This window comes from Chiloscyllium plagiosum, chromosome 14, assembly GCF_004010195.1.
Source record: "Chiloscyllium plagiosum isolate BGI_BamShark_2017 chromosome 14, ASM401019v2, whole genome shotgun sequence".
In the NCBI taxonomy this organism is placed as follows: Eukaryota; Metazoa; Chordata; class Chondrichthyes; order Orectolobiformes; family Hemiscylliidae; genus Chiloscyllium; species Chiloscyllium plagiosum.
The window spans coordinates 56,491,777-56,517,514 of record NC_057723.1 but is presented as its reverse complement, the minus strand read 5'-3'; the positions used below and the strand labels follow the sequence as shown (position 1 = coordinate 56,517,514).

At 40.8% G+C, this 25,738-nt stretch overlaps 1 protein-coding gene across 2 annotated transcripts in view; it reads left to right on the top strand.

Moving 5' to 3' along the window:
* Nucleotides 1–18,489, top strand: part of nsg2 (neuronal vesicle trafficking associated 2) — an 86,323-nt gene extending 67,834 nt beyond the window's left edge. For both annotated transcript variants that reach the window (XM_043703840.1, XM_043703839.1), the window contains exons 4-5: nucleotides 8,602–8,712; nucleotides 17,352–18,489. In XM_043703840.1, coding sequence (XP_043559775.1) covers nucleotides 8,602–8,712; nucleotides 17,352–17,555 — 315 coding nt within the window. In that variant the 3' untranslated portion in view covers nucleotides 17,556–18,489. The remainder of the gene's footprint in view (nucleotides 1–8,601; nucleotides 8,713–17,351) is intronic.
* Nucleotides 18,490–25,738: the final 7,249 nt, after the last annotated feature.

Here is a 25,738-nt window from a genome sequence, read left to right as displayed (position 1 = left end):
TTCTCACCTAAACAATCACACGGAACAATCCTGAAGAGCATCTGCAACTTATCCATAATGTCCTGATAAATACTTATTCCTCACAATATTCCAAAAAATTATATCATCATTATATTATTAATGTTTGTTGGAGTTTGTGATTGGTGCTTTGTAAAAATGATTATACTTCTTCAAAGTACTTGATTAGCCTTAAAGTGCTCTGGCACGTCTGGTAGACATGAAATATTCTACACACATTTGAGCAGCGTTCTTACAGAATGTTGTCTCTTTTATATGTAGCTCTATTAATAAACAATTTGTCTGTCTATCTCCCATTAAAGTCAAACTAGTGTCAGGTAACAGAATACTCTTGCTTTTTCTATTTCCAACACATATATGCAATTTGTGGAAAATTAATTTTGTTTCCATTGTTTTTGAGAAGGGGAAGATATGAACAAATGCGTAGCACTTGGTGCTAGTGAGGCGAAAGTGAGGACTACAGATGCTGCAGATTAGAGTCGAGAGTGTGGTGATGGACAAGCTCAGCAGGTCAGACAGCATCCGAGGAGCAGGAAAATTGATGTTTTGGGCAAAAGCCCTTCATCAGGAACGACTCTCATTCCTGATGAAGGGCTTTTGTCTGAAACATCGATTTTCCTGCTCTTGGGATGCTGCCTGACCTGTTGTGCATTTCCAGCACCACACTCTCAAGCTTAGTGCTAGTCCTCCCAATTTCTTTAAGATCCTTAGATTTTTAAGTAATTATTTAGTTTGAATTATGATGGTGAGCTTGGGTTGGGAGGGAAGGTGAAAGGCTGGGCAGCAGACCTATTCCATATGACCTCTTCAGAAAACACTCCTCATAGGAACACAAAATATCCAAGCCTATATGTAGGAATAGTCTAGTCCACAGGAGGGTAAAACTGTGGGCTGTTCCATGTGATTTTTCTGAAATGTATGCAAAATTAATTGTAATTTAATTAGCTTTATGTATCATATTGATAATGTGACAGGAACTTACTTAAGTATTATAAAGAGCTTATTTGTCAACGTCTATTCATGCTATAGACCTGCACAGCTAGTGTCTTTACGTGTTCATGGATCAGAGATTGTCAGATGTAGCACTCTTATGATCTAATCTAAAGACACCAATCATTTGGTGTGTGAATTAAACAAGTATGGTATTAATGCAGCTAAAGTTACACAGCTTATTTTGCATGATCATGCAGAGTTGTTAACTATAGTCTTCTCGCAAGGAGATATTCAGAATATATTTCCATTTCATATCAATATGCTCTTTAGCAAAAACATTTTTGTGCACCTTCTTTCTGATTAGTTCTTTCATTTTCTGAATCTCCATTTTGACAATATAATAGTGTTGAGGTCTTTTGGGAAATGTATTTTCTTTGATGATAAATTTGGATAAGCAAGAGTGAGTGAACCATTCTAATTTGAGTAAAGTTGGTAACATTACAACAACTGACATATTATTTTACAAAAATGAATGTTTGGTAATATTATTCACACATCTATTAACTATTCTTGTAAAATCTATATATGAAATTGATATCTTAGCTTCTTTATGATGTATTTGTAATAGCTACAGGTTGGAGATGAATTCCTAATGCATAAAAATACCTGCAATAACAGTTAATGTGGCATTTCACAGAGTGTACTTGTATTCCAAGAGCTTTAGAAATTGAGGAGGATTATCAGGAATTCAGTAACTCCCACCACTAATTTTTCTTCATGAATGGGCAGAAAATGTTGGGGGTTATGTACCTGAATTAGTAACATGCTTCAGCTATGTAGAACGTTTGCTAGGATTGCAGCTGCTGAAAATGCACCCCAACATTTAATTCTTTTTAAACAGTGTTATCAAACATCTCTTTATTTTACTACAACTGTACAGAAAATTCAAAGAAGAATATTTTAAAACATTATAAAGCTAACTGAATGGCCCTACAAGGATTTGGATCAATCTAGCTTGAGATTTCGCTAGAATTTTTATTTGTTGATAATAAAGCCTCCTATGGTATTGCTGAATCAGATTTAACTCCATTTCAATTACTTGTTCCACTCAAGTCAATTACTTTGTTTGGTCTCCTGCACAGCATTGTGACTTCTGATTAACCCACAATGATTACCTCAACACCAGTATTTAACAAATGGAGATTTTTGATAGCTATTCATATCTTTTAAAACTTACTTGATTATTCTTTATTAATTTTGAATTCTGCAATGGTGTTTGAGAAACTGGATAAACCCCCAAGTCTGTAGCACCTGGTTTCCCATCTCATATTACAGGGAATTTACAAAATAGCATGTCATTTTAAATTTTGCTGGCATTGTGTAGAACGTTTTAAAACTTCCTTGCTAATTTATGATATTGATTTAACAGCATTAAATTTCAACTCAACATGACTTTATCATCTAACTCACTTAATTATAAGAACACCAATGGAAACATTTAATGCAATATTGTCATTGGAATGCATTGATTGACAGCAGAACATTGGAAATGAGCTGCCTAAGACCATAGACACAGGAGCAGAAATAGGCCATTTGGCCCATCACATCTGCTCCACCATTTAATCATGGCTTTCTCAAACCTATTTTCCTTGTAACCCTTGATCCCCTTGACAATCAAGAACCTATCTATCTTTGTCTTAAATATACTCAAGTGAACAGGCCTCGGTGCTCTGTAGCAATTAATTCTATATATTCACCACTCTCTGGCTGAAGAAGTTTCTCCTTATTTTTGTTCTAAAGGGCCTTCCCTTTACTCTAAGGATATATCCTTGGATCCTTGACTCTCTTACCAATGGAAACATCTTCCCAATGTCCACTCTGATCAGGCTGTTCAGTATTCTGTAAGTTTCAGTTCGATCCCCCATTAATCTTCTAAACTCCATCGAATGAAAGTCCTCAAATGATCTCATATGTAAAGCCTTTCATTCTGGGACTATCCTCATGAACCTCCTCTGGACCTGCTCTAGACCAGTACATCCTTCCTGAGGTATGGGGCCTAAGATTGCTCAATGTAGTCTGACCAGAGTCTTATAAAGCCTCAGAAATACATCCCTGCTTTTATATTCTCGTCCTCTCGAAGTGAAAGACAACATTGTATTTGCGTTCTAAGTACCGTATCAACCTACAAGTTTACCTTGAGAGAATCTTGGACTAGAACTCCCAAGTCCCTTTGTGCTTCAGATTTCTGAATATTCTCCCCATTTAGAAAACAGTCCATGTCTCTATTCTTCCTGCCAAAGTGCATGACCTCACACTTTCCCATGTTGTATTCCATCTGCCACTTCTTTGCCCACTCTCCTAACTTTTCTAAATCCTTCTGCAGTCTCCCAGTCTCCTCAACACTACCTGTCCCTGTACCTATCTTTATATTATCTGCAAACACAGCTAGAATGCTCTCAGTTCCTTCATCTAGATATTTAATCTATAAAGTGAAAAGTTGTGGTCCCAACACTGAACCTTGTGGAACACCACTTGTCACTGATTGATTGACATCCTGAGATAGACCCTTTTATCCCCACTCTTTGCTTTCTGCCAGATAGCCAATCTTCTATCCATGCTAGTACCTTGCCTCTAATGCCATGATCCCTTATCTTACATAGCAGCCTCCTGTGTGGCACCTTGTCAAAGGCCTTCTGCAAGTACAGCTAGGTAACATCCATTGGTCTAACCTGCTTGTTACCTCCTCAAAGACTTCTTACAGATTTGTCAGGCATGACCTCCCCTGATGAAACTATACTGACTTTGCCCTATTTTACCATGCACTTCCAAGTATTCAGAAATCTCATCCTTCAGAATGGACTCCAAATGCTTACCAATGACCCAGATCAGACTAATTTCCAGTCTTTTGCCTTACTCTCTTATGAAACAGGGGCATTACAATAGTGATTTCCCAGTCTTCTGGGACCCTTCCTGACTCCAGTGATACTTGAAAGATCACCACTAACGCCTCCACTATCTCTTCAGCGATCTCCTTCACAACTCTGGGTGTAGTCCATCTGGTTCAGGTGATTTATCCACTTTCACACCTTTCAGTTTCTCTAGCATTTTCACCTTGATGATGGTCACCCCCACTCCCCCCTTCCCCCCAACTCTTTTGAATTTTTGGGATATTCCTCATGTCTTCCACCGTGAAGACTGACACAAAGTACTTATTCAGTTCCTCTGCATTTCTTTGTTCCCCGCTATTACTTCTCCAGCATCATTTTCCAGTGGTCCAATGTCCACTTTTGCCTCTCTTTTGCCCTTTATACATATATAAAGGAACTCTTGCAATCTTCTTTTCTATTACTGGCCAGCTTAACCTAATTTTTAATCTTCTCTCTCCTTACTTTTTCCGTTGTCCTCTGTTGGTTTTTGTAGGCATCCCAATCCTCTGGCTTCCCACTATCCTTCGCCACATTATATGCTTTCTCTTCTGCTTTTATGCTGTCCTTGACTTTCCTTGTCAGCCATGGTTGCCTCATCCTCCCTTTAGTATGTTGCTTTTTCTTCGGGATGAATTTTTGCTGTGTCTCTTGAATTACTTACAGAAATCCCTGCCATTGCTGTTCCACTGTTTTTCCTGGTAGGAGCCCTCTCCCAGTCAATTCTGGTCAGCTCCTCCCTCATGCTCCTGTAATCGGCTTTATTCAACTGTAAAACTATTACATCTGATTCCAGCTTCTTCTCCTCAAATTACAGAGTATTTAATACTAATGCTCACTGCCTCCGAAAGTACCTTTATCTTAAGCTCCCTTACAAGTCTGCCTCATTGCACAACCCTAAATGCAGAATTGCCTATTTCCTTGCGAGCTCCACTACAAGCTACTCCAAAAATCTTGTCTCATCGACATTTCACAAATTCTTTCTCTTGTGATCCACTACCAACCTGATTTTCCCAGTCCACCTACATATTGAAATACCCCATGATCACTGTAACCTTGCCTTTCTTAAACACCTTTTTTATCTTCTGATGTATGCTGTGCTTAACTCTTAACTACTATTTGGAGGCCTGTGCATAACTCCCACTACGTTTTGTTTTACTTTTGTGGTTTCTCAACTCTACCCACACAGATTCTACACCATCCAAACCTACTTCATTTCTTACTATTGATTTAATTTCATTTCTTACTACTTAGGCAACTCCACCCCCTCTGCCCACCTGTCTTTTTGATAGGATGTATATCCTTGGATATTTCAATTTCAGTCCTGATCCCCTTGCAGCTACATTACCTTGGTGTCCACCACGTCATACCTGCCAATTTCGATCTGCGCCACAAGCTCACTTACCTTATTTCTTATACTGCATGCATTTAGATACAATACCTTCAGGCTTATATTAACTGTCCCTCTTCTCATTGTCATTCATTTATCCAGTGTGCTTGAAGTTTAATTTCTAACTCTTTCCAAACACTCTGTACTATTTGATGTTCTGGCAACTTTAATAATCTCTCCTGAGTTCTTCTTTCCTTTCTTTTTTAAAATATTTTTCCATGCAGTTGAATCCACCCCCACTGATGTTAACCTCTTGCTTTGTTTTCCATTGACCATTATACTACTTGGAGTTTTACCCATCCCTTCCCCGCACATGCTAGTTTAAAGTCCTGTTGACCACCCTATTTACCCTTTTCGCTCAAACATTGGTCCCAGCTCAGTTCAGGTGAAGACTGTACCAATGCTACAGGTCCCCCTGTTTTAATACTGACATCCGTGCTCCCTGAAAAGGAACCCCTCTTTCCCGCACCACTCTTGAAGCCATGTGTTTACTTCCCTTATTCTCGTGTCCCTATGCTAATTTGCATGTGGCTCGGGCAATAATCCAAAGATTATAACCCTTTAGTTCCTGATAATCCCTAAATAAATCCTCTTTTCTAGTCTTGCCTATGTTGTTTGTCCTGATGTGGACCACAACAACAGGATCCTTCATGATCTATAAGGGTGGCACAGTGGCTCAGTTGGAAGCACTGCTGCCTCACAGCGCCAGGGATCCGGGTTCAATCCCAGCCTTTGGTGACTGTCTGTGTAGAGTTTACACATTCTCCCTGTGGGTGTCCTCCAGGTGCTCTGGTTTCTTCTCACAATCCAAAGATGTGCAGGTTAGGTGAATTGACCATGTTAATTGCCCATAGTGTTCAGGAATGTATAGGTTAGGTGCATTAGTTAGGGGTAAATGTAGAGTAATAGGGAAGGGGAATGGGTCTGGGTGGGTTACACTTCGGAGGGTTGGTGTGAACATGTTGGGCTGAATGGCCTGATTCCACATCGTAGGGATTCGATGAAAATAAGTGATAATGTTACACATTGTGCTGTGAGTGTCATAGCTTGTTTTCTGTTACCTTCTGTTTAATTTTCTTCTTTCCCCATCATAAAGATGACTCTTTCCTCTGAATTCAGAACATGTTCTCCTATCCTTACCATTAAGCTAATTGCCAAGTCCCCTGATTCAAGATGAGTCAAAGGCAAGCAAGACAAGAGCAACACTAGGCATGCATGCCAAACAAGGCTAGCAACATGTGATTAAAGCAACCAACTGATAAGACGACATAGCTTTGATCTTATCATATCCAGTTGTAAATAGCGGCTGCCAATTAAACAATTAACTGAAGGAGGAGGATTTATAAACATTCCCATTGCCGATGATTGAGGATTTCACACATCAGTGCAAAAAACCAGGCCTAAGTATTTCCATCCACCTTCAATCTGAAGTGGTGAGTAAATGATCTATATCGGCTTCCTGCTGAGGTCCCTAGCATCACAGATGCTGGTCTACGTGATGTCAGGAACAGCTCAAGGTACCGGATACTGCAAAGACTATGGGCTCTGATAACATCTTGGCAAAGCACTGGAAACTTGTGCTCCAGATCTCCGCACCACCCCACGCCTCTCTGTCTTCCTTGAAGACCATTTTCTTCATCAATCTTTGGTTCACACTACTGTCCCTTCCAAATCCCCAACCCACCCGTACCTTCTGCTGCAACCGTAAAAATTGCAAAACCTACCAATACACCATCTCCCTCATCTACATCCAGGGCCCAAACAGTCCTTCCAGGTGAAACAGAGGTTCACCTGTTTCTCCTCCAACCTAATTTACTGCATCCGCCTCTCCTGATGTGGTCTTCTCTACATCGGTGAGACGAAACGTAAACTTAAGGAACGTTTCGCTGAGCTTCTCAGCCATAAGGGCCAGCCTGACCTCCCGGTGACTGCCCAGCTCAAATTTCCTTCCTACTCCCACTCCGAAATGTCTATATCAGCCTCCTCCATCACCATGGTGAATCAGACTGGATTTTGGAGGAATAACACCTTATCGTTGCCTGGGGAGCCTACAGTCTGGAGGACTCAACATTAAGTTCTCCAATTTCAAATAATCTTCCCACCCATTCCCCAACTCCCTTTTCAGACCCGCCTCCTTCCTTCCAGCTACCAACCTGATTCATCCCTCCCATCGACCAACTAGGTTGTATGCACCATCTGTGTTCACCTATCACTACCTCATCATTCCGCCCCTCTACCTGCTCAAAATCTTCTTCCCGACCCCTACCTCATTTATCTGCAGTTCCCCATACCCCTACGTCCAGTCTTGTAGAAGGGTTGACTTCTCACCTCCTGGCTTGCTGTGCTCTTTCAGTCTCCTGCTTGTCTACACCACACCTAATTATGGCATTGAGCTGTTTGATTAACTGGTGGAATCTGCTCAAGTATTGATGTCAACTTTATTCTTACATTAAATTCTAAAATTAGATGATACTTTGTGACTAAACATAAACAAAATTTCTTAAGCTAAACAATAAAACAGATAACATTTAGGGGAGGCAATGGTGTAGGGCAATATCACAAGACAATTAATCCAGAGACCCAGGTTCTGGGAACCTGAGTTTGAATCCCACCATGGTATATGGTGGAATTTGAATTCAATCAAAATCTAGAATTAAGAGTCTAATGATAACCATGCAGCCATTATCACATAGGAGAAAGTGAAGACCGCAGATCCTGGAGGTCTGAGTCAAGAGAGCCATTATCACTTGTCAGGAAAAAGCCACTTGGTTCACTACTGTCCTTTAGGGAAGGAAACTGCCACCTGTGGTTGACTCTCAACTGCCCTCTGGGCAATTAGGGATCGGCACTAAATGAAGGTGTAGATGGTGATGTCCACATCGAGTGAATGAATTAAAAAAAGAAAAGACAGCTGTTGACTTGTTAACACTTACGTAATATTTTTAAACACACAAATCTTTTACATACCCTACAGCAAAAATTATTTTCTAGAAAAAATCATTCTATAAAAAGTTGTTCCACAGCATAATGCTGCTTACTGATATAGATAGGAGTAAACCGAGTCTGGTTTGCCAGTTAAAATCTCAAATATTGTAAAATATGAAAAGGCAGTCTGTTATTGGATATGTTTGAATTGTGGTGATAAATGTTAGTAATTACTGTTGAATGGTTATTTGGCGCTTGGGAGATCTTTGCATTGGACAATTTACAAAATGGATGTATATGCGTCAGAAAAACTGTTAAAACATTGAACAAAATTATTTGATATTTATGAACATAGCATACATAAGAAGAAACTCAAAATTGATCTTTTGGGTTTTATATTTTGTGTTACAGGTCACTATTCTCATTTTTCTTGCACTTGCATTTCTTGCTTGTATTGTGTTCCTTGTGGTATACAAAGCCTTCACCTATGATCACAGTTGCCCAGATGGATTTGTGTATAAGGTAAGGAATGAGGAAAAAAAAATACATCTTCTATGAATGTACTGAATTTGTGTAATACCTAACTAGTCTAATTTTGATCTAATAACTGCTTTGCTAATAACAATAAATTCAATAGCTAGTCATTTGTCATAATTGTGATTACATTATTTACTGACTCAAATGTGACATTACATAGGCATATTAATGTGAATTTTATTAGAGCAGCTTGTATCATTAGGTTTTGCCCACCAGTGAAAATTAGAAAGGAAATATAGAGTGAGATTCCATGTATGAGTGTTAATTTCATTTGTATATTTTTCTTGACAAAATGCATTTTCAGTGAAGTAAATGCAATCATAGACAAATTTGACTTTGTTTATAAAGAGGTTTTAATGTCTTGAAAATAGCATAATGGCAATCAGATATGTCCACAGTGAATATTATATAGCTCATTTAACCTATTTTAGTTTTCGAATGTTGCAATTTTTAAAAAGAATCAGCAGCAAAGCTTTAGTTTGAAACAAGATCAAAGTTTTGTTTATTTTACAACTGTTGTTGGAAGTAAGTAAAAAAACTTGTACAGTTATTAGTTATCACACAGATGTAAAGATTAGAATAGATACGAGTAAAGGACACTTATAAAATTGAAAGTTAGTTCAGTCCATTATCATCGTGGCCTGTTACTGGTGAGTAGATTCTCTTCCTGAGGAGCGAGTTAAAAATTTGAAGACAGAATTCAATAGACGTAATGGCTTCTGTAGTTGCATAGAACAGATGGACTCAGTAGTAGAGCAGACTTTGAGAGGGAGGAATAGAGAAGATTTCTTATTGCTGATTAGTTCTGTGACTATGGTACTTTCAGAATGCCTGGACTATTTCAACAAAGCTATATTGACTTTTGATGGCCTTTCTCCTTAAGATGAGCATTCTTTTCACTGGAGATGTTGTCTATCAGACCTTCCTGCAGAATGATGTATCTCCGTGTAATACTGATGAAATGCAGTTTGGCTACTTGGTTAAATTTTGATAGATCATTGTCTTACCAAGCAATGCCAAATTTGCTAGAATTCTGTGTCTGGGTTCTTTCAGTCTTCTACTCTGTCAGAAGTTTTTGAATTAAGAACTCATTGTGTTGTCCAAAAGGTACTCAAATTCTAAACATTTTGCTTTGTGATTGCTGTTGAGGTAACACCTCTGCTGCTCTGTCTTTCTGAATGAAATTAATCAGAAAGACCTCACGTGACTCTTGGGAGCCAGCTTTTTGAGTCCACAAGCATGCCTTTACATAATCTGAAAATATACAGTATCTCCACCAAAGGTTCCCAGGATCAGATCCAAAAGGGCATCTTACCTCTCCAAAAAAAAACAAAACATTCCTCCAGCCGTCATCCCTTACACCCCTCAACCTCAACACACTTCATCCCAAATACATGCCAACCTCTGCCTATCCCCACGTCCTCTGTCCATCCACTGACTTTCTCAAACCCCTATGCCAACATAGTACCTTTATTTCCCTTTACACCGACCATACCAATGCATTGAGTGTCCTGGACTAGTGCAGCTAAATATTCTATATTTTTGACATCAGGAAACAGTACTCACTTGATTGGCACCCCGTGCATTCACTCTCTCCAGCATTGATGTGCAAGCAACAGTGTATCCTATCTACCAGATACAATACATCAAATCACCAAGGCTTAGACAGCACCTTCCAAACCCACAACCTTTACCACCTAGAAAGGGAATTACAGCAGGTACATAGGAACAAGATCTTCTGCAAGATCCCCTCCAAATCATGGTGACTTGGAATTATATCGCCTTTCATTCATTATTGTTGTCTCAAATTCCTGCAACTTCGTCCCTAATACCATATGCGTCCCTGCACCCTCATGAAAGGAGTACCAGGATTTTGTCCTCGTGAGATGAAAGAACGTCATTATATCGCTCCAGCTGAGAATGGAATGGAGCTTAGAGGGGAACTTCCAGGTGATTTTCTTGGTGGTAGAGATTGTAGATTTAGAAGGTCCTGCTGAAGGAGGCTTTATTAGGCTATGCGCTACAATGCATCTTGTGTATGTTACACACACTGCTGCAATTGTACACTGGGCTGCTTATGTGGGCTGCTTAGCTTTGGATTGTCTTACCCTTCTTGAGTATGTGGCACACATAATACTCCCCACTTAACGCAAGCCTAAATATTGTCCCAGTCTTGCTGCATAGGAAAACAGACTGCTTGAATATTTAAAGTAATATCATGCCCATTTTCCTATGAGGTTCCTCTGAGGAATGGTAGTCCTACATAGAGACATCTGAAATCAAGGGATCCAATTGTATTTCTTGCCATCCAGCAGTCACTTTCACTCTTGCTTGTGCTGTTGAAATAAAACTTGGAGACTGAGCTGGCAGAACATAACCTACACTGGCTCCCTGTAAAGCATTGCTCCAATTTTAAAATTCTCATCCTTGCTTTCAGGTCCCTCCTTGGCCAGGCCCTTCCCTATCTCGAATCTTCTCCAGCCCTAGAATCCTCCGAGATATGTGCGCTCCTCTATTTTTGGCTTCTTGAATATCCATTATTTAAATTACATCATCATTGGTCCCTGCACCTTTTAAGCTGCCTTGACCCCCGAAGTCTAGAATTCCAACTGTAAACCATCCCATCGATCTACCTAGTTTTTCCAATTTAAAAAGCTCCTTAATATGTACTGTTAAGAGGACTAAACCAACGAGGCTATGGAGTGACTTGAAATCAAAGATGAGAATTTAAAACAAAGTTAATTCTTACTGGAAGCCAGCATAGGTGAAGGGACTTCTATTCAGTAAGTTCAGGGGCAGTAGAATTTATGAATTTGGGAGACTGTCCAGGAGTGCATTTGAATAGTCAAGTCTAAGAGGTAGCAATGAAAAATATATTGACTCCATGTAGGTTGAATGATTAAGTTTTTGTGTAATGTGCTGGGTTAATTTTTTCTTTCTCTTCCTGTTTTTTTAATAGTATTTCATGTGCACACATATTTGACTAGTTACTTTAGATTTTGTGTAGTAGTTTGCCAATATGCTCTTTCCAAATTTTGAAGATCATAGGATCATATGACCACTATTGGAGGAGAAAGTGAGGACTACAGATGCTGGAGATCAGAGCTGAAAATGTGTTGCTGGAAATGCGCAGCAGGTCAGGCAGCATCCAAGGAACAGGAGAAAACATTCCTGAAGAGTCAAGTGTGAAACTGGGCTATTGTATCCCATACAAAACTAGAGTCACAGAAATATACAACATGGAAACAGACCTTTTTGGTCCGACTCATCTATGCTGACCAGACATCCTAAATAAATGTAGTCCCATTTGCCAGCATTAAACCCTTACCCCTCTAAACCCTTCCTAATCATATAGCCTTCCAGATGCCATTTAATTGCTGTAATTGTTACCAGCCTCCACCACTTCCACTGGCAATTAATTCTATCATATACACACCACCCTCTGCGTGCAACATTTGCCCCGTAAGTCCCTTTTTAAATCCTTCCCTTCTAGTTTTGGACTCCACCACCCTGGTCAAAAGACCTTGTCTATTTACCCTATCCATGCCCCTCATGATTTAATAAACCTCTAGTAGGTTACCTTCACCCTCTGACTCTACAGGGAAAACACCTCAATCTATTCTGCCTCTCCCGATAGCTCAAATCCTCCAATCCTGGCAACATCCTTGTAAATCTTTTCTGAACCTTTTCAAGTTTTACAACATCCTTCCTAAAGTAGGGAGACCACAATTGCATACATTATTCCAATAGTGGCCTAGCTGAAAATGTCTTGCTGGAAAAGCGCAGCAGGTCAGGCAGCATCCAAGGAACAGGAGTATCGATGTTTCGGGCATAAGCCCTTCTTCAGGAATGTCTTCTCCTGTTCCTTGGATGCTGCCTGACCTGCTGCGCATTTCCAGCAACACATTTTCAGCTCTGATCTCCAGCATCTGTAGTCCTCACTTTCTCCTCCAATAGTGGCCTAACCAATGTCCTGTACAGCTGCCACATGACCTCCCAACTCCTGTACTCACTGCACTGTCCAATAAAGGCAAGCATAACAAACATGATCTTCACTTTCCTATCCACCTGTGATTCCACTTTCAAGGAACTTTGAACCTGCACTCCAAGGTCTCTGTTCAGCAACACTCTCCAGGACCTTACATTAAGTATAGAAGTCCTGCCCAAACTTGCATTTCCAAAATGCAGCACCTCACATTTATCTAAATTAAACTCCATCTGCCACTCCTCGACCCATTGACCCAACTGATCAAGATCCCGTTGTACTCTGAGGTAACCTTCTTTGTACCCAAATTGCAGGTGTAGTGGACTGCAATCTGCAAACTTACTAATCATACTTCCTATATTCACATCCAACTCATTTATATAAATGAGTTACAGCTTTTGCAGTGGACACAGCACCAATCCTTGTGGCACACCACTGGACACAGGCCTCCAACCTGAAGGGCAACCCTCCACCATGACCCTGTCTTTACCTTCGAGCCAGTTCTGTATCCAAATAACTAGTTCTCCCTCTATTTCATGTGATTTAACCTTGCTAACCAGTCTACCATGGGAAACCTTGTCAAACCGTACTGAAGTCCAAACAGATCACGTCCACTGCTCTGCCCTCAACCGTTTTTGTTACTTCTTCAAATAAACTCAATCAAGTTAGTGAGACACTATTTCCCACACACACACACAGCCATGTTGACTATCCTTAATCAGTCCTCACCTTTCCAAATACATGTAAATCCTATCCCTCAGGATTCCCTCCAACAACGTGCCCGCCACTGATGTCAGACTCACAGGCATATAGTTCCCTGGTGTTCGTTTACCACTTTTCTTAAATAGTGGCACCACATTAGCCAACCTCCAGCCTTCCGGCACCTCATCCATGGCTAGCAATGATACAAATATCTCAGCAACGGACCCAGAAATCTCTTCCCTAGCCCCTCAGAGTTCCAACATATACCTGATTAGATCCCAGGGATTTATCCATCATTATGCATTTAAAGATGTCTTCCCTAAGTGCAGCTGTGATGTTATCCCTAATCAAAAAATGCCAATACCCCCCCCCCCTCCCTTTCAATACTTCCTATAGCATCCAAACCCTGGAATCTTAATCTGCCAATCCTGCCCATCCATGAGTCATGTCTCTAATTGCTGTGCTATCCCAGTCCACAACCATGCCCTGAGTTCATCTGCTTTACCTGTTAAGCCTCTTACTTTGAAATAAATGCAGTTTAATTTATCAGTCCTACCTCATTCTCCGCTTTGTTCCTGCCTGCCCTGACTATTTGAATTTTTTTCCCCCAACTGTACTAGTCTCAGACTGATCTTTTTCCACACTATCTCCCTCAGTACCAGAAACCTGCCTGTCCATGCTACATTCCCCTGAGAATCCATCACCCCCACATTTTCCAGAACAGCATACTTGTTTGAGAAAGGAATGGCCACAGGAGAGTCCTATACTACCTGCCTCCCTCCCCTACCTTTCCTAAAGGATACCTGACTACATCTGCAGTAAATCTCCCTCCCTGCAGCTACCATTGATCACACCCCCCACTCGTGTAAATTCCTCTTTACCTCTAACTGCTGCTCCAACTGAACCATGTGATCCGATAAGTGTGTTTCGCAATCAAACACACTTCCTGCAGACATAATCAGTATTATTGCAACTCTCCCTAATCTCCTACATCTGACAGGAAGAGTACATCACTCTACTAAAGGCCATCTTTGCTCCTTAACAATCTACAGACCCAGAAAATAGCACATAGTCTTACTGCTCTAAAAATACTACTCCAGGCTAGCTTTGAACCTGTAGAAAGATCTCAATAAAAACATATTCAAAAAGAACTCACTCTACTCACAATTGTAGATTTACAAAAACAAGTAAGATTACATTTTAAAACTAGCCACTTAAGTGCTCCCCAGTTGTGAGCTCTACCGCGGTGGTTTCTCCAAAGTCAGTGAATTTTGCTGTTAGTTTATTTTTCTTAGAATGAACTCTGATGTCCAGAGACACTTGAAAATGGACAGCAATGTTAACAGCTGTGCAGGCTACTGCTGGGTCTGACGGCAGTGGAGGTTTCTTTCTCTATTTGAACCACTGACCATCTGGTCATTGCCCTTTGTCAGTCTTCCTCCTTTTTAAAATGCCATTGTTTTGATTCTTTTCCCCCCAAAGTTCCTAAACAATGCGATGCAACAGCTTATAAAATGGTAATTACTGCTCTTAGAATTGGAGGAAATCAGCTCCAACATTATAAGTAACTTAAGAAAAAGGAGCAGCTTTTACAGCCAGAATGTTATCGTGACCTCCATCTTGAATTACCCAGAATCCCTTCTTTGATGAATAAAGTGTGGTGTAATTGCTCAGCCAATAGCTGATAGTTACTTCCTTATCAGTAAAACTATAATTTTAAAATGTTTATATTTAAAAAAGATATAACTCAAACATTTTCCGATTTTTTTTTATTAATGTATACATTTAACATTCTATTCATAATTATATAATTGAATATAGAACACAGCTGCCTAACTGCCGGATCATCAGCTCAAACATTTTTTAATTCAGTAGTTTACCTCATGCTGATTCAAAGCAATTATATGCTACACTTCTCATATGCTTAATCACATTTAATTCTTGTTCATTTTACATCATTGAATTATGCCATTCTAGATTAAACTAGCCTGTAAATTCAGCAATGTTATTTAACTGAATGAAGCTATGCTGTCACACATAGTGGCCATGGGAATATATTAGAAAACAAAAATATGCAACACAGTTTTCCCAAGTGCACACAGTTCCATTTTTGGACTGCAAAATGAGTAATAGAACAATTTGTGCAGAAATTTCAGGTTTTTTTTGACCATAATTAAGTGAATTTTCATATCTCTAGTCTTTCTTGCTCTGAATAGCATCAAAATGTAATAATTTGCCCATTAAATTACTAAAAATAAAACTGCATTATACCATATATATGCAGAGTTTAGAGATGTAGTTGCTCAATTGTTGTGCTGTTGATGTCATAAGTTAAAATTTCATCATGTGTTGTGAATTTGGACTAAATAAATGTACTCATTTGAAGACTATAACTAGAGGAAACCTCCAACAAAGTTGTCAGATTATTATAAAATCCCTGGTGAGTCACTGTTATCCTTAAGTGAAGGAAACTTCCTCATACCCAACTCAGTAATCTCAATAGTACTCATTAAAAGAATCAGTGATTCACCACAAACTTTAAGGACAATTGGGATGTACGGTAAATGCTGTCTTACTAATCTTGTCCATCTCCCCAAAATGGTATGGAAATAAAAGGACTGCTAACTAATATACAACTGCAATGACCCTTGCAGCTGAGTTTGGATGAAATCAAATCTACTCAAATTCCTCTAAATAATAGAATGTTTGAGTACCAGTGTAATACCTAGTATAAACTCTACTAAATGAAGCCACTGTCACTTGTTATGGCCATTTCACTTGTGTGAAACCATGTAAATTTGACCAATAAAATGCTGCAAGGTTGTTTTAGGGATTACTCAACCATAAGAAAGGTCTCCATTTAGATTGGAACGTTGCAATTTGTTCTGTGTTCTTGCTGCCATCATTCACTCATATCATGCGGAAAATGCAGGATTGAGAATTCCCTGGTTTTTTTCAGTACAGGAATCTTTCATAGCATCAATCTTCAGAGCCATCCAACTGTTTAGATGTTTCTTTGCCCATTCTTTCCTCACCAATGTTTTGTCCTGAAAATAGTGACCTCTTGTTGAACTGTAGTTCCATTTGAATCAGACATCCTGGCCTCCTCCCACCCTATCTTCTACATATAAACCAACATTTTCCTAGCTACCATCAGTTCTGAGGAGGGATCCCGGACGTGAAACATTAACTCTGCTTTCTCTTCACAGATGCTGCCAGACCTGCTCAGCTTTCCCAGCAATTTCTGTGTTTATTTCTAATTTACAGCCTCTGCATTTCTTTTGCTTTTTATCCTAGCATATCTCACTGAATTGCTCCTTGTTCAGAATATTGACTGTGTGCATTATTGAGTAACTCATTTGTAGGAGTTATCACAATCAAGTTGGTTGCAATTTTCAAAGTGATGCTGATAAGTTGAAACTAATTTTTGACTCATTTCCCTTTCCCAAATCTAGGAGTACTGGAGCCAATTGCAGCATCCATACTTTTGTCCTAGGTGATGGGAGCTAGCTGATGGAGTGAATCTAGGGCTTGCCTGTTCTAGGTGGTTCATCAATTCACTAAATAAGCATCCTGAGCCAAAGGAGAAAGGGCGCTTTCTTATTATAGTTAGTGTTAAATATCATTTGCTATTTTAGAAACAGCTGTCCAAGGCAAATTTAAGTAAAATATTGAATTACATTTTGTGTAAAGCATTACATAATATGCAAATAGACAAGATGAGTACAAGCAAAGTTATAGAGATGAAAAAAGCAAAACATTGCACCAACAGTTGTCTATCAATAATACGAAATGGAAACTTTTGGACAATATATCATGTCCAAATTCTGAATCACCATTGTTTTTATTGTATAGATAGGGAAAAAGCATTCCGTTCAACCATATAGATTTATTTTATTTCCAGCCTAATTCGTTATCCCTTTTTATTTCCTGATAGCATAAACGCTGTATACCAGCATCTCTTGAAGCCTACTACTCAGCACAAGACTCTACTTCTCGAGGGCGATTCTACACAGTCATCAGTCATTACAGCCTGGCTAAACAAACTACTTCCCGGTCAGTTTCTCCATGGCTGCCTGCTGCATCAGCTGAGAAACCAGCAGAACATGATTCAAAATCCTCAAGCAGTGACAGTCACTGAACAACTTCTCTGGGTGTGACGTTTTTTTCAAAACATAAAACTAATTGAAAGGTGTTAAGGTTGCTAATAATGGACTGTTGTTTCAGTTCCAAAACAAAGCAGTATTTGGATTATATGATAGTTGTTTCTTTTGTCCCTTGTCCTTGTTGATTTGTAATTGATTCTGAAGTTTTTTTGTACAAAGGCATGTTTGGTGTTGCTGCACTTCACATTATAAACACATTTTTAAATAGGCTACATGTCTTTAATGACTTTGTTTAATTGAATTTCAAAAATAGCCTTCATGGTGTTCAGTGAGCTCTCTCCCGAAGACAAGTTGGTGCACATTTGTTCATTTTTTAAGTAGAGCATTTCCCGCATGAGCAGTTTATGTGCATGAAATTTTGCACGTTTGGCTGACGTGTACAGTTATAATCATATGATGTTGTCACCCTCAGTGGCTGCACTTTTTTAGAAATAAAACAGATAAGACAAGCTTATGTACTTTAGCCATTGGCTGAAGAGCAGTTGATAACCTATAGTTCTCCTACAACTGCAGATACTTGGGTGCTCTGTAGTTCCTGCATACTACAATAATGCTTATACTTGGAAAAGGATAGAGTGATTGACTGCTGTACATATGAATTCTTGATATTAAGGGATGCAGTATGGGGATTTGTACATTAGATTTCACATGAATTATCAGATTTGTAGCTGAAGCTTAGTAGAGAATTGTAATGATTAGTAATTAACACAAGTGCAGAGTCATCTTTCTCATGTTTTCATATGTATTATTACATTGTCAATTGTGTTGATTTTCAGCTAATGTAAAAAAAAAGGAATAATTTATAACTCCTTGTGGTGTATTTTTGTCACTATCTAGCAGAAACTAAAGTATTTTTGGTTGTGTTTCTTGGGATTTTTCCGATAAAGAAATAAAGCTAGATGTGTCTGACGTTTTCAATAGTTATTTTTCATTTTTGATGTCTTTCTGATTACAAAAAAAACAAAACAAGCAAACAACTTATTATCCATTTTCACCGGCTTTGATCTTAGCACCTTTTACAGTTCTCCCAAAGTATTATGGTATAGTCATAATATACATTTTGGCCACATCATTTATTATATATCTGCATGTAGCTATACTTGCAGCGAAGACTATATCATGTATTGATGGAAACAATGACTTTGAGGTACTGATGTTGGACTAGGGTGGCCAAAATTAAAAGTCACAACACCTGTTTATAGTCCAGCAAGTTTATTTGGAAGCACTAGTTCTCAGAGCGCCTCCTTCTTCAGATAGTCTTCAACCACCTGAAGGAGCAGTGCTCTAAAAGCTAGTGCTTCCAAATAAATCTTTTGGACTATAACCTAGTGTTGTGATTTTTAAACTTAAGAGACGTCCTTGGATAAAGAGACCAGAATGTAAAATGGTTTGGTGATGAGGAAAAGTAGGGAAAGAATTCCAAGGTGGAAATGATCTACAGACCCACTATCATTAACCATAAATTAGGAAGAAGTATTAAAGAAGGAATGTGGGCAATTTGTGATAAAGAGTTGACAATAACCATGGGTAAAATCTACATATAAAACTTGAAAAGATGAAATAGTAACCTCAACACTGAGCTCACAAAATGTTTTGACAGAGTTTTTATTTTAGACAGCACATTCTGGAAATGCCCAGAAAACAAGCAAAGTGTTGTGTAATGTGATAGGGTCAATTAATAATCTCAGGGTAAAATTACTTAAGTAGCAGTGAACATAATTGGATTTTACATCCAGTTTAAAAAATGACTTATGCTATTACCATCAGATAAGTCAGATTTCAGAATGAAATCTAACCTGATGAATTATATTTAGTTTTTAAAAAAAAATTACATGGTGATCTTTCACTGAAATATAGACATACCAGGATTAACTTTTAACAATAAATCAAAAACTTAACATGAAAGAAAATAAACAAACTATCTGCATATAACAGTTTAAAAGATTTCAAATGCCTGGCAAAATAAAATTCATATACTCCCCAACACATTCTCTTCACAGATAACCAAAACGAAGAGAAATTCTTCTTTGCTATAAAATCTGTACGTTAACTGCTTTTTTTCAGTTCTGCTACTGTGAACTGTGAAGTTGTTTTCTTTGTGTCATAACTGAGCTTAGACTTTCTCAGTTTTGAATATCCAGTAAAGATTTCTAACCAGACACACCTAGCAAGGAAAGCATCAAAATTACAGAAAACCATGTAATTGTGAAAGATGAGTGGTGGGTCAGATGACCAGTCAGAAGAATGAATAGTAGAGAATGGCTAAGGTTAAATGAGGACAAATAAGTAAGTGTGAGTGGAATAGAAAATAAAAACATTACAAGTTTCTATAGGCATCTAAAAACGAAAGATGCAAGTAAACTGAATGTTGGTCCTCTAGATGATCTGAACAGGGAATCAATAGTGGATATTAAAGAACTGCTGGATGTACTTTGCTTTGGTCTTCACCAGAGGATACAAAATGCATCCTAATATGAGCTGTAAATCAAGTGGTTGAAGGAAGAGAGGAATCTGAAAAAAACTTAAGAAGCTGCATGTTGATAAGCTTCTGGGTCCTAATGGACTTCATCTGAGCATCTGAGAAAATATTTATATTGTGATAATTGTGAATTGGTGTTAGTTTTCCAAGATGTGAGAGATTCTAGAAAGGTCCTGTCAAAATTGAAAATGGCAAATATAAACCCACATTCAAGAAGTGGGGGGTGGGGGGCAGATAACAGAAAACTGCAGGTCAGTTAGCTTGACCTTTGTCATGGAGAAGGTGTTAGAATCCAAAGTTAAGGAAGTTATAACAACAAAGTAATTAGAAAGAGTCAGCATGACTTTATGAAAGAGAATAATATTTAACCAATTTATTAGGATTCTTTGAAGGAATAACATGCATTGTAGATAAATTGGCGCTCACGGATATACTGTACTTGCATTTCCAGAAGATATTTGAAAAAGTTCCATACAAACCAACTTAGAACATAGAACATAGAAGAATACAGCGCAGTACAGGCCTTTGGCCCTCGATGTTGCGCCGATCCAAGCCCACCTAACCTACACTAATCAACTTCTTGATTGATTCCTGGGCAAGTGGCCACAGCTTTGTGATTGGACAATACAGCAGAAGCATCCAGTCTGTGAAAGAGAAAACACCTAAATCCCTTTCTCCCCCCCCCCCCCCCCCCCCCACCACACCTTTTGTAAGTGAGAGGTAAAGTAAATTCTAAACAGCTATCAACTCTTTTCTCCCTGAAAATTCCCTACTTGTCAAGAAAAGACAGAAAATAAAGAGAAAAAGAAAACACCCTCAGAGGCACTGACATGGTAAACTGTGAAACAGTGAATAAAAGATTGAGAGTCAGTGCATCCACAACCTGGAGGAAAACAACTTATCAATACCTGTAATCCAGGCTGATTCCAGAACTGAGCTTCACTGATTTTATTGTTCCTTCTCTGCACATATTATTTGCTTCTGCAAGTCTGTCTGTTTATCTGGGTATGGGCACTTTTCTAAAAGAGGTAGAGTTTATATTATGGAGTTACAAATTATCAGTTCATGTTTCTTTTTTGCAATTAGTTAAAACTGATAGCAGTAAATAGTGATTTTTCTTGTCAATAAGTAAAACCTGGTGTGTATACCTTTGTGATCTAAGTCAGACAGTTTGTAAAAATTGGGCAGTCCAGTGGTTTAGTCAAACTTTCACATTTGGGATAACTGAAGGAATAGTGGAGCTTGATTTCCAGCACTACCACAGTGAGTCATGACAGTGAAACAGAAATGGGTAGGAAAATTTGTTGTGAAGAAGACATAACCAGGATGCCGACTGATAAGTGACTCTGCAAAAATCTTCCAGATGCAATATACTTTGGGAAAATGTGAGGTTGTTCACTTTGGTAGAAAGAAAATAAAACTATTTCAACAAAGAATGACGACTGAATTCCAAGGTGTTCTAGTGCATAAGTCAAAACAATTTAGAATACAGGAACAGCAAGTGATCAAAAAGATGACTGGAATGCTAACCTTTGAATGAAATTGAATATAAAAGCAAGGATGCCATGCTTCAGTTATTAATATTGAAGGAATTTTGTGAGACAACATCTCAAAAACTGTGTGCAATTGTGGTCTTCTAATTTAAGGAAGACTATAAATGCAATGGAAGTTGTTCAGAGATTTATTAGATTGATACCTGGAATGAATAGGTTTTCTCATGAGGAAAGATTGGTCAGATTGGACTTGCTTATACTGGAGTTTGGAAATGTGGGAGGTTATTTGCTATAAGTTTAAAAGATACTGAATAGCTCTGTCAAGATGGATGTGAATAGCATATTTCTTCTTGGTGGTGAATCCAGAGCGAGAGGACATGTAAAGTTGTCTTTGAACAGACATTAGATAAAAACATTTTCCCCCAATGTTGTATAAATTTGGAACATTCTGCCTCAGAAGGTGGCAGTGTGGCCATTGAGTATTCTTAAGGGAGAGGAAGATAGATTCTTGTTAGTCAAGGGAAGCAAAAGGTTTAAATGAGCATGTGGAGTTTAAAACACAAGCAGATCAATGATCTTATCATGGAATGATTGAATGATTTCTGCTCAGAATTCATGTTCATATACTAAATTAGGTAAAACAGTAGATTGCTTTCTCTGAAGAACATTAGTTAATCAGATGTGTTTTCATGAGAAGTTGGTGGTTTTGTGAATATTATTAACGAGACAAGAATTTTAAACTGAATGTAATAATTAATGGAATTTAATTTCCATGAGAAATCATGATAGAGTTTGAACTAATGTTTCTTCAGCATTAGCCTGGGCTTCTGGATTGTTACTTTACTGTTATCAGTACTGTGCCCAGAGAAACTCACTGTCCTCAACTGATCTGGCCTTCATGTGATAATGTGGTTGACTCTCAGTTGACCTCTGAAATGGCCGAGCAAGGAACTTAGTTCAAGGGTAACTAGGGATTGGCAATAAATACTGACTGGTTACCTGGCAACACCAATGTCCCATGAATAAATGTTTAAAAAAGTGATGCCTTTCAATAGATTATATTAGTTTAAAACCAATCCTGAAAAGTAATGGCAGGCTTTTATTCACAAGAAAATATAGCTTGCATTTCCAATTCATCTCTCTCCCCACTTATGGCACAAAACCATTGGAAAGTTCTCTCTTTAGGAAGAATCTTTTATATTCATATTCTATTTGTTGGCCTTGGGTGTAAGGGTCATTGTGAATTGAAGCACCTGCTGACAGCACTTTTTTCAGTAATGGACCTGCAGATTTCATTAAATAGTTCTGACAGTACTTTCATCCCTTGATTCTCAATGATTTTATTCATCTTATGTGCAATTTTTTTCTCAGCTGTTTTCTTCCTCTGTCCATGAGGAATTATAGGATGCCAGACAGTCACAAATAGCTTTTATGTTGTGAAGAACATCTCTAATTAGTAGTTTAGCTCTGTAAACTCAAAGTACTTTTTTGTGAACACTTATCTTGTTCCAGATTGTGCCATTAAGTAATTGTTGTTCTGGGTCACAGAATGCTGGACCATTCAATGTAGATTTTATTATTTGCATCTTAGATATAATTCCCTCAGGTTTTTCCTGAATATAATGAGTGATATAATAAAATGCAGCTGCAAACAAACATAGTAAGAACAAATGCCTAATGGCAGTCTGGCTGACTAAAAGATTGTTTGCCCCTCCCCCATCCTCCCAGTAAATGTGTATATAGGTTTTTTACTGTACTGGTGGTGGTTACACAACGACATGGAAACAACTATAGCCAGCCTCAACATCAACAGCAGCAGGGAGTCACAGCACAGATTCCAGACCCTCTCGGTCCTCCGGGATGGGAGGTATGGGGTGTGCTTCCTGCAAGAAACCCACACTACCCTGGGAGACGAAGCCATCTGGCTCCTGGAGTGGCGAGGGGGCGTCTACATGAGTCACCTCACCCGCAGATCTGGCGGGGTGGCTATCTTGTTCGCCCCACATTTTCAGCTGGAGATCTTGGGGGTCAGGGAGCCCGTGCCAGGCCGTTTGCTTCAACTGACGGTTCGGCTGGGGGGTGCGGTGCTTCACTTGGTGAATGTCTATGCTCCCCTGGCCGGGCCGAGGTAAGCGAGCTTCTTCGGAGAAGTGTCCGCTCATCTCGCTTCCATCAACAAGAACCAGTGCGTCGTCCTTGGGGGAGATTTTAACTGCGTCCTCGAGGGCAGGGACCACAGCGGTGCCCGCACTGGTTGGGCGTCGGGGAGGAGGTTGGGGGACTTGGTCAAGTCCTTCTACCTGGTGGACGTCTGGCGGAATCTCCATCCCGACTCCATCCCCTTCACCTTCATGAGGCCTGGGGTCGGAGTGTCCAGAATCGACCGCCTGTACGTTTCGCGGGCGTACGCCTCCTGTTTTCCGAAGGCCTCCACGCGGCAGGTGTCGTGCACGGACCATCACCTGGTGTGGGCAGAACTCCTTCCGTTCGGCTCCAGGCTCGGCTCTGCGTACTGGCACTTTAACAACCTGCTGCTGGAGGACAAGCGGTTCTGGGACTCGTTTCATCGTTTCTGGGCCAGCTGGAGAAGGAAGCGGGGAAGCTTCCCCTCCCTGAGGCTATGGTGGGACGTGGGCAAAGCTCACGTCCGCATCTTCTGTCAGGAGTACGCGAGGGGGTCGAAGAAGAGGCGGAAATCCAGGATCGGGAGTTGGAGAGGGAGTTGCTCGACCTGGAGTCACACCTCGGTCAGCCCGACGCGGACCCGGCCCTGCACGAAGAGAAGAAGGCCGCGCTCCGGGACCTGCAGCTCGTCGGGGCTTGGGGCGCGTACGTGAGGTCGCGGATCCAGCTCCTCCAGGACCTGGACCGCGGCTCCCCCTTCTTCTACTCACTGGTAAAAAGGCGTGGCACCCGTCAGCAGCTCCTTGTGCTGCTGGCCGACGACGGGTCCCGCGTCTCGGATCCGGAGGGCATCAGGGCCCACATCCGAAACTATTACATGGCTCTGTTCTCTCCGGATCCGTCCAGCGAGGATGCTCGAGGATGCTCGCAGAGCTCTGTGGGAGGACCTGCCGCAGCTCAGCCCGGAGGACGCCGGAAGGCTCAACACTCCCGTCACTTTAGAGGAGCCCTCGACCGGCTTTCGAGGGGCAAGTCCCCGGGGCTGGATGGGCTGACTGTGGAGTTCTTCAGGGCGTTCTGGGACGTCCTGGGGAGTGACTGTGCACAGGTCCTGGGGGAGTGTCTAAATGCCGGAGAGCTGCCCCTTTCTTGGCGCAGGGCGGTCATCGTCCTGCTGCCAGAGAAGGGGGACCTTCGTTCTTTAAAGAACTGGCGTCCGGTCTCCCTCCTCAGCACGGACTACAAAATCTTCGCCAGGGTGTTGTCTTCTCGCCTGGCCTCCGTGCTGGCCCACATGATCCACCCGGACCAGTCCTACACGGTCCCGGGCCGGAGGATACACGACAACATCCACCTGGTCCAGGACCTGATCCATTTCTGTCGATTGGCTGGTCTGCCGAGCGCCTTCCTGTCTCTCGACCAGGAGAAGGCGTTCGACAGGGTCGATCACGAGTACCTGCTCGGGACTCTGCAGGCATTCGGGTTCGGGACGCAGTTCGTCGCCCGGATCCGACTTTTGTACGCCGCCGCAGAGTGTCTGGTTAAAGTTAACGGGTCCCTGACGGCGCCCCTTCGCTTCGGGAGAGGAGTGCGTCAAGGCTGCCCCCTGTCCGGCCAGCTGTATTCCCTGTGCGTGGAGCCTTTCCTGCGCCTCTTGCGGAGGAGGTTGTCGGGGCTGGTCCTGCGCGGCGCGGGCACGGGGGTGGTCCTCTCGGCCTACGCCGACGACGTGCTCCTCACTTTCACCGACCCGGCTGACCTGGGGAGGATGCGCGAGTGCCAGGCCGCGTACTCGGCGGCGGCTTCCCCCAGGATCAACTGGGCCAAATGTTCCGGACTACTGGTCGGCCCGTGGCGGGTGGACTCTCTGCCGGAGGAGTTACGGGGGTCCAGCTGGAGTACCACCCATCTCCTCTACCTGGGGGTCTACCTCAGCCCGGCTGAGGAATCCTGGCCGGCCAACTGGCAGGAGCTGGAGGCCAAAGTCTCGGCTCCCCTAGGCCGCTGGACAGGACTGCTCCGAGTGCTATCTTACAGGAGTCGAGTGCTGCTCATAAACCAG